At 45.3% G+C, this 16,893-nt stretch overlaps 1 protein-coding gene across 1 annotated transcript in view; it reads left to right on the forward strand.

Annotated features, from left to right (window-relative positions):
• slc2a9l2 (solute carrier family 2 member 9, like 2) overlaps nucleotides 1–16,893 on the forward strand; it is a gene marked incomplete at both ends in the record, with an annotated part of 722,296 nt that overhangs the window by 43,098 nt on the left and 662,305 nt on the right. Inside the window, one exon of the mRNA XM_084315784.1 lies at nucleotides 11,883–12,043. Within this exon, the coding sequence (XP_084171910.1) occupies nucleotides 11,883–12,043 (161 nt within the window). The remainder of the gene's footprint in view (nucleotides 1–11,882; nucleotides 12,044–16,893) is intronic.

Consider the following 16,893-nt stretch of genomic DNA (forward strand, 5'->3'; position numbering starts at 1 on the left):
ATAACTTAATTGGTCTGTCACTTACAAGAGCGAACTACCGTCAACAGAGCGCAGCAAATCACGACGCCATTGAGGAGTGCCGGAGAAGCACCAATCGATGGGCTAATGATGGCGATGATGATGAGAGGACTACCGGAGCTGTACAAACCGTTCACACTCCTGGTAACACACGGTTCAACGGACATGACGCTGGGACAGTTCAAGGCCAAGTTAAGAAACTTCGAGGCCTCAGAAGATACCCACCCAGCCGCCGCGGAGGTGGGAGAGAGGGTGCTAAAGGCCCGAGCAACGCCAAGGGAGAGGACCAGGACCACGGCGGAACTGGCATGTTGGCAATGCGGAGAGAAAGGCCATCGGAGAAGCGACTGCACAAAGACTGTCTGGTGTAGCTTCTGCAAATCCACGGGGCACACAGACAGCGTGCATGAAGAAACACGACCAGAATGCGCGATACGTGCATGGACAAGATGACGGCCATGGACGAGACAGCGGCCACTGACAAAATGGCGGCTACGGACAAAATGGCGGCTACGGCCAAGATGACGGCTGTGGACAGGGTGATGGCAGCGGACACGATGGCGGCGACGGTCGACGTGAGACGGATCGAGACGACACCTGGAGAATAACGGGACAAGAAGACTGCGCTTTCGGGGGGCGGGGGGCGTGCATCGCCGGACCGGCCCAGCTGCAGCGGGCCCCGAGGAGGGGACTGATCGTGGACACAGGTGCATCGTCCCATGTCATCAATGACAGGAGTCGTTCAAGAACTTTGACGACACTTTCCACCCGGGGGGGCACAGCATGGAGCTGGCAGACGGGAGACGCACCTACGGATTGGCGCAAGAGAGAGGAGACGCACAGGTATGCCTCACGGACAGTAGGGGGCGCCGGCGTACGGTGACGTTAAAGAACGCTCTCTACGTACCATCGTTCCCACAAGGACTATTCTCTGTAATAGCTGCTACTGCAAGCGGTGCCAAGGTATTCTTCGATAAAGGTAAACATGTTCTTGTAGAACCTGACGGTACACGGTTTGACATAAAGATGTACCAGAGAATATATTATCTGCAAACGGAGTGTAATGACAACGACAAGTGTAATGATAATAATGATATGTGTAGCGTGACGGCCAGTCACGATATTCAGACATGGCACGAGATTATGGGTCATTGTAATTATGAGGATTTACTGAAACTGCAAGCAGTGACAGAAGGCATGCACATTGAAGGTGAAAAGCGTAGACCTGACAAAAATTGTGCAGTGTGCAAAACGGGGAAGTTTACTCAACCGAGATACAGAAATCCCACAGAAAAAGTATGGGTACCACTTGCATTAGTTTACACGGACCTAGCCGGCCCAGTAAGCAACGGGTCCATAGGAGGCTTTAGATATGTACAGTCTTTTACAGATGTGTGCACAGGGGCCGTGTTTGTTTACTTTCTCAAAGCAAAGAGTGACACACTCCAGGCCACGGAGAAATTCCTGGCAGACGTAGCCCCTTATGGTAACGTAGGATGCTTGAGGTTCGACAACGAAACAGAGTTCACTAACAGAGTTCCAATCACTGTTGAGAAGGTACAAGATAAGACACGAGACGTCACGTCCATATCCCCCACACCAGAACGGAGTGGCAGAGAGGGAATGGCGCACCCTTTTCGAAATGGCTAGGTGTAAGCTAGTAGATAGTAACTTACCTAAGAGCCTATGGCATTATGCGGTGCAAGAAGCCGCTTACACCAGAAACAGGTGCTTTAATAAGCACTCGGGCACCACCCCGTATACAGCACTGACAGGAAAGAACTGTAATCTAGCCAGAATGCACCGATTTGGATCAGTATGTTATGCGTACCTGCAGGACAGGGGAAAGCCCGAGTCCAGATGTGTAAAAGGACTTTTTGTAGGACACGACAAGGGAAGCCCTGCTTTCCTAGTTTATCATCCCGGTAGAGGGAGAGTGCAGAAACACATGCTAGTCAAGTTTGTCACAAAGACAACATGTGAGAGCGAGACACAGATAGAGGAGCCAGAGCTGGACTCCAGAGTAAGGTGTGTAGAAACAGAGACACATCAGCCCAGTGTACTTAGCACGGTCATGCAGGCAGACAGTCAGCCACCCGCAGAGGGCGATGACGAGGAGCACCCTAGGGTGACGTCAAGTGCCCCAAGCAGTGGGAGGTATCCCTCAAGGGAATACAAACCCCCAAAGTATCTGACAGATTATGCCCGAAAAGGGAGTGACGAGAAGGACAGTACACCTACCCCTGTTGATTACTGCTACAGGGTAGTCAGTGGGGTAACCCCGACCTTTAAAGAGGTCACATTGTCCCCCGAAGAGGGCACACAGACAGTGGGAGGGAAATGGGTGTATTCAACCAAGTTACCAGAGGGCAGACAGACAGTGGGAGGGAAATGGGTGTATTCAATCCAGGAGGGTATTGAAGACCACGACAAATACAAAGTATGGTTCATAGAAAATTGCTTAAATGCTGAAGGAGGGTACACCAATGTTTAAATACTGAAGGAGGGTGACTAACTGCTTAATTGCTGAAGGAGGGTACTCCATGTTTAAATATTGAAGGAGGGTGACTAATTGCTTAAATGCTGAAGGAGGGTACTCCATGTTTAAATACTGAAGGAGGGTGGTTACACTGCTTAAAGGCAGGAGGATGATACTCTAGGTTTAAATACGGGAGGAGTAGAATCCAGGGCCCTCATTTATCAATTTTTCTTAGAAAGTATTCTATTTTCATACGTAAGCACAGAATTTAGAATGTGTGCATGCACAAAAAAAACGGGATTTATCACACGTGCATACACAGGTCCTACGCACACCTGTCTTCATAAATATCACCTTGCTCCTAAGCTTGAGCTCGTGCATGGTTTTAAGTATTTGCATACCAGAACTGCCCCGATTATCCATATATGGTCATGAAACACCCCCATGGGATGTGAAATAATGGACTGACCCGAGGGAATTGCGTGTTATGGAGAAATACGAGACAGGCTGACAGACATGTACACGTACGGTGATGTTGGATATGATATCTCTTAAAGACCATATTAACTAATAAAGCCCATGCTGGAATATGACTGCCTTTTTCCGTTTTGTTCGATTAATACCCAGGGATTAAAGTTCTCCTCAATTGTATTCCAAATCGCGACGGATTTTCCGTACATTTTCTACCTGCTGCATATGATTTCTAGAGGCATACAATCTATTTTGATGTCAGTATTGGGTAGCCTATATAAACAATAATACGAGAGGATATACAAGAACAATGAATCTCACTGCCATGTATGATGTAGCCTATACGCCATGTGTAGCCTGCCTATGTGATAAATACAAACATGAACTTGAATCCCATCATCATATTTACATAGTCTGTCCACTATGTTTATTACTTTGTTATTTCCCCCCCCCCCCTATCTATGTAAAGCGACCTTGCATGGGTCTCTTGAAAGACGCTATATAAAATGAAGCTCTATTATTATTATTGTTATTATTATTATTATTATTATTATTAAAATACTGACTTTTACTGTTAGTCTCAGTGAAGTTTCAACGGAGCGAGGTAATCTATTCTAACCAACAAATTGAAGTAGAAAGCATTTCGTTGTGGCCAATCTTATTTGGAAACATGACACAAAATAATAGTATGTCGCTTTTTATTTGAAACAATATTTAATCGCGTTTGGTGGAGGTGGGCGTTCTGTAACCCCTTTCGTGACTGTGATGCACCGAGTGAATCCACAGTCACTTGCTCCTCAATAGGAAACCAACCTAGATTTACCCTGAAGGACTGGTTCTAACCGAACCGTTTGTTATACAAGAATCACAGAGAAATGTCAAAGGTACTCACATTTGCACGAGGGTTTCGGACAGAGATACGGGATGGTTTGAAAGCTCGGCGTTGCTAATAAACATTTTAAATATTTTTTATAAACTGGTCAACACGGCATTATTTCCGGCGTTGGCTGCCTGGTGTGATCACAGCGCATGCGCATCATGCACACAACGCCGGAAATAATGCAGTGTTGACCAGTTTATAAAAAATATTATAATATAATATAATAATAATATAAATCTAGGTTGGTTTCCTATTGAGGAGCAAGTGACTGTGGATTCACTCGGTGCATCACAGTCACGAAAGGGGCTAGGTGGTTGATGGTGGTTGAGAAATGTGAGAGAGAACCCTTGTAAGTTCTCTCTATTTATACACTGTGGAGCGCAGTTCTGGAAGGTTCTAGCCTGTTCTACTATATGACATCATACTGAAGCTTAACTTGAATTACACTATGACACGGCCGCAGTTACACTAGGTGTTCTGCGTCTGCCCCCCCTGCCAAACAAGCAAGCCAACCTCTTGTTCGCGCATGAGCCCATTATAATTACACTACTGTCGCTATTTCACAATGAACTATAATGAATTACGGTTCATACAGAACACGCGGCAGTGTCAGGAGTAATGCACGAAAGCTTATTTCAGCGTTGAAACTAATGCATGAACTGAGGAGCGCATATGCCGTAGTAACGATATTCTACCACTGGGCGTCAGCTAAGCATGCTCAGAGCTGTGCGTAGACATAAGCACAAAGTCAAGTTCACGTTCAAATTGATAAATCCCACACTTTGCTTAGAAATGGTCGTACGCACGGGTTAAGCACATATCTGTGCGTACGCCACGTTGATAAATGAGGGCCCAGGTTTAAATACCTGATTAAGAGTCCATGTCTAAATACTGAAATGGATCCTATGTTTAATCCCATGTTTAAGTACAGAGGTGGATGACTTACCATGTTCTCAATGATGTAACTATGTGGGAAAGACCCTGAAACGTTTAGACATGTAAGAATGTAGATCAAGGGAAACACCATGTGATAAAAAACTAGACTATCAGGAGGATGCTCAGAAACTGACAGATGTCAAAATGTACAGAGAAGCTGTGGGTAGCCTCATTTATTTAACAATGTGTACCCGCCTTGATCGATGGTTTGTAGTGAGTAGACTGTCACAGCATTTTGCTGACCCCACAGAGGAGCATTTGGATTACAGCCAAACATGTCTTTTGTTATCTTAAAGGTACAGCAGATAAACAACTGTGTTTCAGAAAGAGCAGCGAGGGTCTAGGACTTAAAGCCCACAGTGATGCAGACTGGGCAGCTGACACCACATGTAGAAGGTGTACCACAGGATATTGTGTGGGTTTGAACACAGACAGCTCACTGGTTTCGTGGAAAACAAAGAAGCAGCCCACAGGGGCACTATCAACTTGTGTAGCCGAATATATGGTTCTAGCTATGACCATACAGGACTGTATTTATCCAGAACAACTGCTAGAAGTGATGGAGATAAGATTATGAGTATATTGCTTAATATGTAATAGGTAATTGGAGTGTATACTCTATACCAAATATGGTGGTTTTTGAAGATGAGGGGCGTTTTGTCAATATCATTTAAAAATGATGGACACTGTGTATATATGAAGGCTGTTGTTTATGAGGGAAACCAGGGAACCATTGTGATTGCTAGGAACCCAGTGTGTCAACATAGATGTAAACATGTCAATATAGAAAATATCATCTCATCAGATCTGTCATCAGAGAAGAAAGAATGACACTGGTTTACTGTCCAATGGACGACAGGGTAGCAGACACTATGAGGAAACCTGTTCCAAATAAAAATTGAAGGGATTTGCAAGGGTCATGTTTCATGTGTAAATATTGACAGTCATTCCCTGTTGATGTTTTGGATTCTATTATTTCCTTTGTAAAATGTTTTTCAAAGAAGTTATCCAGTATGCTAATACAAACCCTAAGTGGGAGTGTTGAAGTCAGAGGCTCTGTGTAGGATTGTTAGTAACTGTCTAACTGCATATATAACTGTTTCCAAGTAACTGTCTAACTGCATATATAACTGTTTCCACTAGAGGGCGCTCTAGGCGGAGCCACTCAGGAACACCACCAGGTGGCGAGTATAAATACAGATGTCTCCTCCCACTCTTTCTCTTTCCCTCCAGCCTCTCAATGAGAGGAGAACTATAGAACTGCTGCTCTGCCATGTGAATAAATAAACCACGCCAAAGATAGAAACCATGCCTCTTGACCACATTATTGTCGCCCTATAGCCGGATTCTTTATACTTTTTATTTTTTTATACTTTTTTTTTTTATTTATTTTTTATTATTATTTCAGATAATGGTTGAAGAAAGGGAGAATGCTATTTGACCCGTTGCGGAATAAAACAGCAGGGATTTATTTCGGGTCGCAAAATAGACACTTCAGTTTCAGACGCTACTGCTGTGCTGTTGGGCGGATACTCGCCACAGGATTTTGAAAGTAAGAGTATTGCAATATGAACCGATCTTTTTACATTGCATCGATCCTATTGGACATTTACTGGGGCCAGTTTCGAATTGCAGCCTCCCGTAGGTGCTCTTTGAGAGCGGTTTTGAAGGAGGGTAGGGATTCATATTCTTTTACGGCTGTGGGTAGGGCGTTCCACATTGTTGTGGCATAGTTGCGAAATGTGTTTAGTCCCTTGTTTGAGCCAAATCTGGGTTGAACATGATTTGTGGAACTCCCTGTTGTGGTCGTGGAATTCACTGACCTTTGGTAAGTATTTCGACATGTACATGGGTATCTTAGTGGTGTAGTGTATCTTGTAGACCAGGCCCATTGCAAGTTGCTTTACTCTGTCGTCTACTCTAAGCCATCCTAGGTTGTCAAAATGGGCAGGGGTGAGGTGGGTTTTAGGAGTAAGGTCAGTGATGTACCTGAACGCGTTCAATGAACGAGTTCATGAACGCGTTCGTATTTTGGGCGAACTTGAACTGAACGTACTGTATATCCGCTAAATGAACGTCATTGAGAACGCGTTCATTCTCAGCGCTGTGTAACGGAGTTCAAAAGTGCGTTCATTCTCAGCACTCTGTTATAACGGCGTTCAAAGATGTGCCAGATTTCATATGCATTTCAGCCGAAAACCCAGTTAAAACACACTGTAAACAGGCTTCAAAATTATGTGGAAAACCAACCGATCTGGCAACGCGCCTGTCACCCCCTGCTACGTCATCAGACTCATCACAACAACAGTGGACCAGTTGAATCTGCGAGCAGAAGCCGAGCAGCAGGTCGAGAACAGCACTTACTCAGAGAACTCTATCTCTAGACGTCGCGTCTGCGTATGAGCATTTAAAAGAGTTTAACGTTAAAGTCAGTACTGACTCAGACGGAAAAAATCTAACGTTTGTCTGTAAACTGTGTCCACTCGGTTTGAAGAAGCAAGTCCGCACATCGACGACGTCGACAGAAAACCTTAAGTTTAAACGGCACATTGAGAATAAGCAAACGTCCTGTTTTAGTTTTCATAATAAAGACAATTCAAGCAAAGTTGTTCCTCATGTTTTTGAAAATATACTGTAGAGATGAAAGCTGCAGCTGCTACTAGTGTGGACTGAATGCGCGGCGGCAAAGCGTTATGGAAATGCCAGTATTCCGATTGCTGTCTGTGGTTCAATATTTTTTACAAATAATAACTCGCAGCAACGTATTGAAAAAAGAACTAACAAAATGGGCCGTTCAATATCTCCTTTATGTTCGAAATGTCAAACAGACCTGGGTAGTCTATCACTACTTTTGGGAATCTAAGTGTTTATCCAGGTTCTGGGGCCAAGTGATTGATTGATTGATTGAACACTTTATTAACATATTGCAGAATGGGTACAGTATAGTACAGCTCAGTCATATATGTTATGATGAATTGAAAATGGGGGACCCTGATGTAAACAAGACGAAAGTCTTTCTCTGGTCTGCATCCCCTTAACTCTTTCAGTGCCACGCCTGGTTTTCCATTTTACCGCTTGAATGCCACCATCCGCGCCAATGTTAACGTTAATATCGCCTAATCTATGTTTTAAATTATGGCTATGTGTCTAATCTGCCCATCGCATTATCAAAGACTATTTTCCAGACAGTGCTGTGAAGGCAGATTGTTTTTTTATCGCGTCGTTGCCGTTTCAGAGCAGTTAGAAAAGCCCCCGTTTTGATATAAAAAACAGCTCATTCTGGAGCATTCTATGAAAATCGTCTTTTAGTGGAATATTCCACAACGTTGATATTCGTCAGCCTTTTTATGAATCGTTTTCAAATAAACGCTAGATGATCAATATTATACGTGCACGCACGCACATTACGGCCGCGCGCGGATAATCGCCTCGTTGATTTCCTCTCGGAGTTTTACATTGAAACCGAAAGAAGACATTTCACAAAACAGCTTATAACTTCATCAAACTTACTCTGATTATCCTACCACTGATAACATAGAGTCCTTACCTGACATCAGATGGTATCCAACTGGTATATTCCAATTCCTGATCACCATTCAAAAAAATCTATACGTGTATGGATCCAACGCGACACAGTGGATCTCCATGATCCGCGGGGATCTGAGGCTCCAGAATGAACTCTAGTAACCCCGGCTGGATCAGTGAACTGGAAAATGTGGAGTACCGGATTTTTTTCCCCATTCATTTTCATTGAGTCCATTCCAAAATCACTTATGTCATCTGGGAGACGACAGGGGGCGCTTTTTTCCACAGTGATCACCGGCGCAGCTCGGCAATACTCGGGTAGGCTCGGGTGATGCAATAATTTTTCAGATCGCAAAAAAAAATTATAAAAAAAAAAAAATCCGAGAAATCTCGTGAGTGGCTAGCAACCACCTATAAAAAAACACGAGAAATTTCTCGTGAGTGGCACTGAAAGAGTTAACAATTGTATGTATTGAGCTGTACTGTATCAGGGTCCCCCATTTTCAATTCATCATTACATATATGACATACATGACATACAGATAGACAGTACTGCTACATCTATACATTTATGACATACCAGATTTGCAAATACAGTACTGTTTGTGATACAAAAAGAGTCCAGAAAAGAGAGTATATACATTTGATGTAGAAACTGTACATTGGAGGAGGTTGGGTAGGTGGGGTGGGGGGGGGGGGGGGGGAGCTGTACATTGGAGGTGGTTGGGTGGGGTCGGGGGGGGGGGGTTGGGTAGGAGGGGTGACACCCTTTACAATTCAAACTATTTGATAAACTTCTACTTTCAGCCCGGAAATGCATTCTGATAAACTGGATTAAGGATAAGCCTCCATTTTTACAAATGTGGTATTGAGAGATCTTCGGTGTGCTACCCCATGAAAGACACTGTGCAATGCATAGAGGCAACAACGCTTCCTTTCAGGAGGTGTGGGCCCCACTATTAGACTATTTTCCTGCTGAAATTTCCTGCTAAAGGCCCAGTGCCCCATTGTATGACCTAGGATACGAAAAAATAAATATATGTCTACATGTGAATGGGCTCGAGGCAAGTGCAATACTGTACAGTGCCTGTCTTGGTTTGCTTTCCTTTTTGCTTGTTTTTCTTTTTGTTTTGTTTTTGCTTGCTTATGGTGTGGATGATGGCATAGAGATGAACTGGAGGACCCCCCCCCCCCCTTGTCCCAATGTGTGTTTTTGTAATGTAAGTAACTGTACGTGAAAAATCTATATAAAAAAATAAAAAAGAACTAAAAAGAACTAAATTAGTTCATTTTTGAAACCATGAACTTTAGTTCAACATTTTGAAGTATGAACTATGAACTGAACTAGTTCATTAAAAAAATTATGAACTGTGAACTGAACTAGTTCATGTAGAAAGTGAACTTTCCCAACACTGAGTAAGGTCAAGCAGTAGTCTGACCAGTTTGTTTTGTGATGTTTGTAGTCTTGTTTTTAGGGCCTTTGAGGTGCTTTGGTACCATGAGGTGCAAGCATAGTCGTAGTACCCTTGAATGAGTGCTCCTGTTAGAGTCTTCATGGTACTCTTGTTTACCAGAGAGGAGATCCTGTACAAAAATCTTGTTTGTTGGTTGACTTTTTTGATTACATTGGTATAGTATATTTTATTCTTTAACTGTTCAGGAGGGTCATACAGAACCAAGCATTTCACTGTAATGTACGTGTGCCTTATGTGACAAATTAAACAAAACTTGAAAACTTGAACTTGATGGGCAGATGAGGTTAGCGAAGCAGAAAGCTCCACCACTATGCCAGGCTTCCACATTAAAAACGTATGACATTTACAGCTGTCGTGTTTGCACACATTTGTTTTTGCACAGAGATATGTTTGACTGGAAGCATTTCACAAGCCGTATCATCGGTTGCCACGATAAGGGCGCTATGACGAACCCCCCCCCTCCCTCCCTCCCTCCCCACAGAGAGAGCATGGTATTATTATGACATTTGAAATGTGTCACTGATGTGTGCAGGCTGCTCATGGTCAAGCTGTGTTCTCTTTTCTTTTTTGTTGGTTTTGATCCAGCGTAGGTGCAGACAACCCTGCTCGTTTTGTGCCTGATTACAAGAAGCATCATAGGGTATTGGACAGATTATGGGGGAAATGTGCACACCTCTGATTGGTCACAAAACAGCAGGGGGGGGGGGGGGGGGGTCCTGCTGTAATTGGCTTCAGGTCACAATGTCAACAGTAATTGATGGTGGGAATTTATAATCAGCTGCAGAGGTGGATGACAGGGGAAAGTGAGAGAAACATGACAGCATTGCTATTTTCTTGGATTGTAATTGGTGGTTAGTTGATGTACGTAGTTCTTACTACTATTCTGTGTTTCTTCAAAGGCGGCGCCGTGTGTAGTGTAGTAAATGAGGAAAGCAACCTATTTAAAAAGACAGGGGAGTGATTACTGGAGAACATGGGCAGTTTAAGAATTTATCTCTGGTGACTAATGTTTCAATTCTACTGCATCTTCATCAGAGCCAGTCTAGGCATTTGATTTTATAAACCCCCTGATATAATGGGATTCACTATTGGTCTGTGAATCTAGACTAATGGTCGGCAACCTATGTTTTTCGGAGCTGCATGCAGCTCTTTGACCTGCCCTCTCAGGCAATTTTGGTAAAAACAAAAGGCTTTATTTAGCCAGAAATCAGTGCCTTCTTAATTGTCCAAAGAGGGTCTGTTTTTGTGTCTGTTTGTATGTTTGTCTTGTCTGTGAACAACATATGTTGAAAGGTTATAGCTGGATTCCTGTGAATATTCATGACCCCTAAAAGCAAGACACTCTACCAGCGTATCTCTGCCAGGGATCACCCAATCTTATCATATAGGATACAATGATGGGAACCATAACTGTCCCAGGTGATAAATCTAAGGGCAGAACAATATACAGAGTCCAGAGCAGCACGTCTATAAACTACGTCTCCATAATCCAAAACAGACAGAAAAACAACAACCCTCATTCTACTAAACATAGGAAAACTGGTTTTGTTTCTGTACAAAAAGCCAACACGGCAAAAAAAAGTCTACACAGCATTTAAATGTACATTTCTCATCAAGCCAGATGCCAAGATACTTATATTCTTTAGCTTTCTCAATAACATTCCACCATTCACAGTGGGTTACATGCAAATCATCACAAACGGAGAACAGAGAAAATTCTACTTCTGTCAATTTGCTTTGCAGACATCGGTACGTAGCTGCATGCGACATTCAGGCACACGAGGCGACAATAAAAGTAATTTTCCACCTCACTGGCATTTTGCTGGTAACCTGGTAACTGGTATCGGTGGTAGAGCGGCCGTCTGGTAATTGGAAGGTTCCCGTTTCGATTCCTGCTCCTCCAACCCCAATTGCTCCCGATGAGCAGGTCGGCTCCTCGCATGGTTGCCTCCACCGTCTGTGTGTGAATGTGTGAGTGAAGGGGTAAAATGTGAGGAACTAAATTGTAAAGCGCTTTGGATAAAGGCTGTTATATAAATGCACCATTTACCATTTATTTGACCATTTGGTAACCATCGTCCCCCGTCCCTCTCTCCAGCATATAAAGGGCTTCTTCAACAGGACGTGGATAGAGAGGTACGGCGAGCCGGTCGGTGCAGAGATGGTCACCCTCCTCTGGTCCCTCACTGTGTCCATATTTGCCATCGGGGGTCTTCTGGGGGCGCTCACCGTTTCCGTAATCACAAAGGTCCTGGGAAGGTAAGGCGACTCACTTATCAATAACTCTGAATAAATAACACTCGGTATCAATAACACTGATAACGATAATGAATAACGTAAGGTTATTCTATAACCCTAGTTATATGAGTATAGCGAGCACTCTGCTCTAGTGGAACTATCCCTTTAATCCATTCTAATAATGAAAAAACGTTCTCCACATGTACACCCCTATTCACCTCTGCCTGGCCACACCCACATCCGCTCTTATATAAGCGGGGTCGTGGCCACACAATCAGCTCCTTCCCAAGTCTTTCACCACCAAAGGAGAAGACCGTGGGGCCCTCAGTGAGTCAGAGCAGAGCGCTCGCTATACATATATAACTAGGGTTATAGAATAACCTTACGTTATAAATCATATAGCTTTATGCTCTGCTCTAGTGGAACACAGGAGCTGAGCAGAGCGAAAAGCTCTACAGATGTACCCGCTGAGTCCCCCTATAACCATCAGAATACCGGGGAGGATCCGAGCCCCCCGTCCTCCACTAGGGCTCGGATCCTCCCCGGTATTCTGATGGTTGTAGGGGGCCTCAGCGGGTACATCTGTCGAGCTTTTCGCTCTGCTCAGCTCCTGTGTTCCACTAGAGCAGAGAGTAAGATCGGACCGACTGTGCGAAGAGGGTTTAGCACTTCAAACGCACAGGGTGAGCAGACCGTGGGACTTACCGCGATCACTCGAACGCGCATCCCACATGCCACCAGGGAACGGACGTGAAGCAAAAAACGTCACAGGCCCCAACATCACGGGGTCGGGGTTACAAAGAAACCAAACCCTGTGGCAAGGCCGTAGCAGCGGAGCACGGAGGAGGTCCCAGCCCTAGGACAACCAGAGGACTAGGACCCCCTGAAAAAGGGGTCTGGTGAGGCCAACGAGGCCACGGCATCGAGACCCCACCAGAAGGTCACTGGTGACACCACCCCCCACATCGCCAGCGTATCGGACAGGGCCCAAATCAAGTGAAGGCCCTTCCCCCCTTGGTACGCCGCTCTGCAAGAACAGTATCCCGACGGAAAGGGCATTCGGTATGCTGTGCACCATGTCACAAACTCCACAAACCCGACCCCGCCAATTCATCAATCCAGCGGGTTCGAGGTTCAGAGAAGAGGCTGACACAATTGGCAGACGTCATGAAAGATGCGGGGGCATACTCTCGGGCAGACGGGGTCAGGCCCGGTCTCAACCCGAGAGTCGACTCTGCTACCAACACACCGGGGAACCAACCACCCCCCTATGTTTAGTTTAACAGGAGGCGGTTGTTCCCTTAACCCACAAAGAAAACTCAGAAACATAACTGCGCGTATACACAGGCTATACAAGCAGTACAAGTGTTTCCGCTTTCAACAAGTTAACCCAGGCCAACAGGTTAACGAGGACGAGTCCCGACCTGGGCCTGGCGGACCGGGACCTACATAGGGATGCCTAGAGGAGTTGACAGGGCAACCTCCCCGACAGCCCCCTCCCATCCCCAGCCTAGCAGGGAGGGAGGGGTGATACAAATGGAGAAGGACCAAGCCCCCTAACACAGCGCAAGATACAACACAGTATGGACCAAGCACTTCACTGTTAAGGGCTACCCGTGGTGGCATACATATGACACACTCATCCATGACATCAATCCCTGCGACGTCCGGCCCGACCCGGCATTTCCCCCCCGGAAAAGCACAAAGTCCTTCGGGGTACCAGAACAGCAGATCTGCGCCCCGGCGGGCAACGGGTTAAACTGACCTGGTCCGGCACGACCAGAACCAGTCCTGTGTCCTAGTCACGCCGCCATCCCCAGTCCTAAGAGGGGGGTAGGTACGTACGCGTGTCGATCCAAAACATCACAGAGGGCGCCACCAAGACGGTCAGTACGCGAACGCACTGCTCCCGGTGGCCCACCTCATGGGCGTGAGACCCCCCCGCCAATGTTTTGATCTACTCCGTCATCTCCCCCCGGAGATGTACGTGAGCCGTCGAGTCTAACCTAGTGCACTGGCGCTCGGTAGAGATAAAAAATCTCCTTCCCAGCCGCCCGCATAAAAAACGTTGTTTCTATGAAGTTGGGCAACCAAGGCGCGCCAGCCCATAAAGTGGTTTCAACATTGAAAGCACCCAGGGCCAGCGCTAATTGGTCTCGAAGACCATACGCTGATTTCATAACTAGCGTATATGCACGTCGAGAACCCGAAACACATCGACGGCGAATTCTAATAAGAAACACCACACAACGTTTCCTCCATGCTGTCTGGGACGAGCAGCAGGAAGCCGGCCTATAAGACACAGACACGGGTCTCATATGACGCGCCTGAGGGTAAAAACCCTGTCAATTCCGCTCTTTATATAAGAGGGGAAGACAGAAGTTCCCCCAGAGAGACCTCTACATGAGTAAACAATTGAAAAGGATATATGTAATAATTGGGCCAAGTGATCAACGGCCCAACACACTTCAATAGAGAGCAGAGCAGAAGACAAACAGTCTTCGAATGCATCGCATCATCCAACTTTGACAATGACAGTGGTCTGCAGCATAGACCCTGAAAACTCACGGATATGTCTCATGGCCAATAGGAAAAACGCGCCTAGTGACGTATTCCATGGCCGGGGAAAATCCCGTGACCCACCCATCCCGTGACACCGTCCCCCCCCCCTCCCTGTGACGCGCTGACCTCCCAGCCCGACAGGGAGACTGACAGGTAGGAGATCCAACCTCCTGGCCAATCAGTGTCGTAAAGGATACGACAATATCCGAAAGGGGGGGGGGGTTATTAGTCCACCCCTTATGACCCCTCACCCCCGATACGATGCAATAACAAAGCAGAGCCATGACACCAGTTGTAGCGCCAGTGGTGTCATTTAAGTTAAAGCCAAGGTATGGCGAGGAGGGAGGGGTGGGGTAGGATTTTTTTGTCAAATCAGTTGTGCAATAGTAACTTTTGGTGAGTTGTTTCTATACAATTCACTTATATGACATTTAGGTATGACACAGGACTACACAAGCATTTTTAGTATAGAAATGTGTCAACAGACTAAAGCAGGGAACCACAATATTTTGCATACAAATTATGCAGAATGTAATATCATAACTATTATTTTTCTTGCAATTGAGCCAATTTTCCTTAGGTACGGTTTTGAGGTGTGTGTTCAACAGAATGTAGTATCAAAAACACGTTCACAAAAAGTATGGGTTACTGAATGCTGAACTGCACATATATTATTATTATAATTATATTATGTTATAATTACTAAGCCATTGTAAGACCTTACCTGTGTAGTGTCCCTGTATCACTTGTCTCTGCTGCCCTTTGATTAAAAAACTTCTGTATGTCCATTTTCCTTTTTTTTGTGGCATATTTCAGTTAGTCACAGTAAAAGTCACCTAGTAAAAGTGAGATAATTGACAATATCAAAACATGCTAGGGCTGTACCGAATAGTTCGAAGCTTCGTTCATAATGTTGACATTCGAATTCTAAATCAACATACATTTTTTAAATTATATATATAAAAAAAATATAAAAAAAATATGTCATACCAAAACGATGCCCCTGTGTAGCGCGCTACATGAAAGCGCATATACCTGTTAGGGTAATAGCTTCATATTCTGCACGCCAGCCACAGACGATAACCTCGTTTGTGCAAAAAACGGGTTTTATACACGGCTTTCGTTTGTGCGAAAAACTTGCCACCTGAAATTTATACCTTTACCCTAAAGTAAAGAAAAAATAACAGACCAAAGAGAGGGGCCAAAGGACCTTGGTACAAGAGATATATATGTACAACTTCTGTAGGCTAACACCCAACCCAGTTGTGGACTCAATGCCACGTTTACTTAAATGTAAAACACGAACACACACAACCCTCTTTACACAATAAAAAAGGCAAAAGTTCACTCTTACTACTGCAAGAAGAATGCCGTCTTTTATGACGAGAGAAGACATAAGTCCTCGGCCAAGTGCTAGCTACAGGCCTTGCTAAGTTATACATAATAGCGACCAAAAACAATTTTCAGAGAAAACTGCACCACTCCCTAAGCAAGAGCGCAACCCCAGCAGTAGCTGAGGGTTTACACCGTATCCCCAAAAATATAGTGAATCAACACACGTTTTGTAAACAAAATCACATTTGAGGGGGGGTGGGCAAACAGGGGAATTATTTTACCCACCCCCTCACCACCTCACCCCTGATACGACGCCAAAAGAAAGCAGAGCCGTGACACCAGGTGCATGGCGCGCCAGATGAAGCACATACTCACCTGTAGAGTAAAAGCTGTACATCATGCACGCCAGCCACAGCTGATAACCTCGTTTGTGTAAAGAACGGGGTTTTATCCACGGCTCTGGCTTATGTGTGAAAAACTTGCCACCCGTTATTTTTATCATTACCCTTAAACAACACTTTGATTACCAGCAATGCGGTGCGCCTTACCCCCGTTGAATGCCACCACCCACTTCAATGATAGCGTTGTGATGGGGTGGCTACGTGGCGTAGTGGGCAAGGCGCTCGCCATGAATGCGGAGATGCTGCGCTCCACATTGCCTTCAGTTTAGCTGGTCGTTCATACTAATACACATTGGCCGTATTAGGGGGTGGGAAACTGATGGGTGGGGATCGGGCGTTGTGGACAACGACTCCTACAGGTCGGTTGGTGCGCCTGCGCAGTAGAATCAGGAAGTGTCGGGGGCAGCGTGAGCCTCCCACGCGTTACTCCTCGCCACTGAGAGATCGAGCTGCGCAGGTGAAAAGATGCGACTGCTGTTACCTCAAGTACCGGAGGGGACTTGTGCTATGTTTGACTTAGTCCACATTGCAGCCGGCTTGTGGGAGGCAAGAAACAGCGTTCGTGACAGGGGA

The sequence above is a fragment of the Notolepis coatsorum genome (assembly GCF_963971535.1).
Source record: "Notolepis coatsorum genome assembly, chromosome: 6".
Lineage (NCBI taxonomy): Eukaryota > Metazoa > Chordata > Actinopteri > Aulopiformes > Paralepididae > Notolepis > Notolepis coatsorum.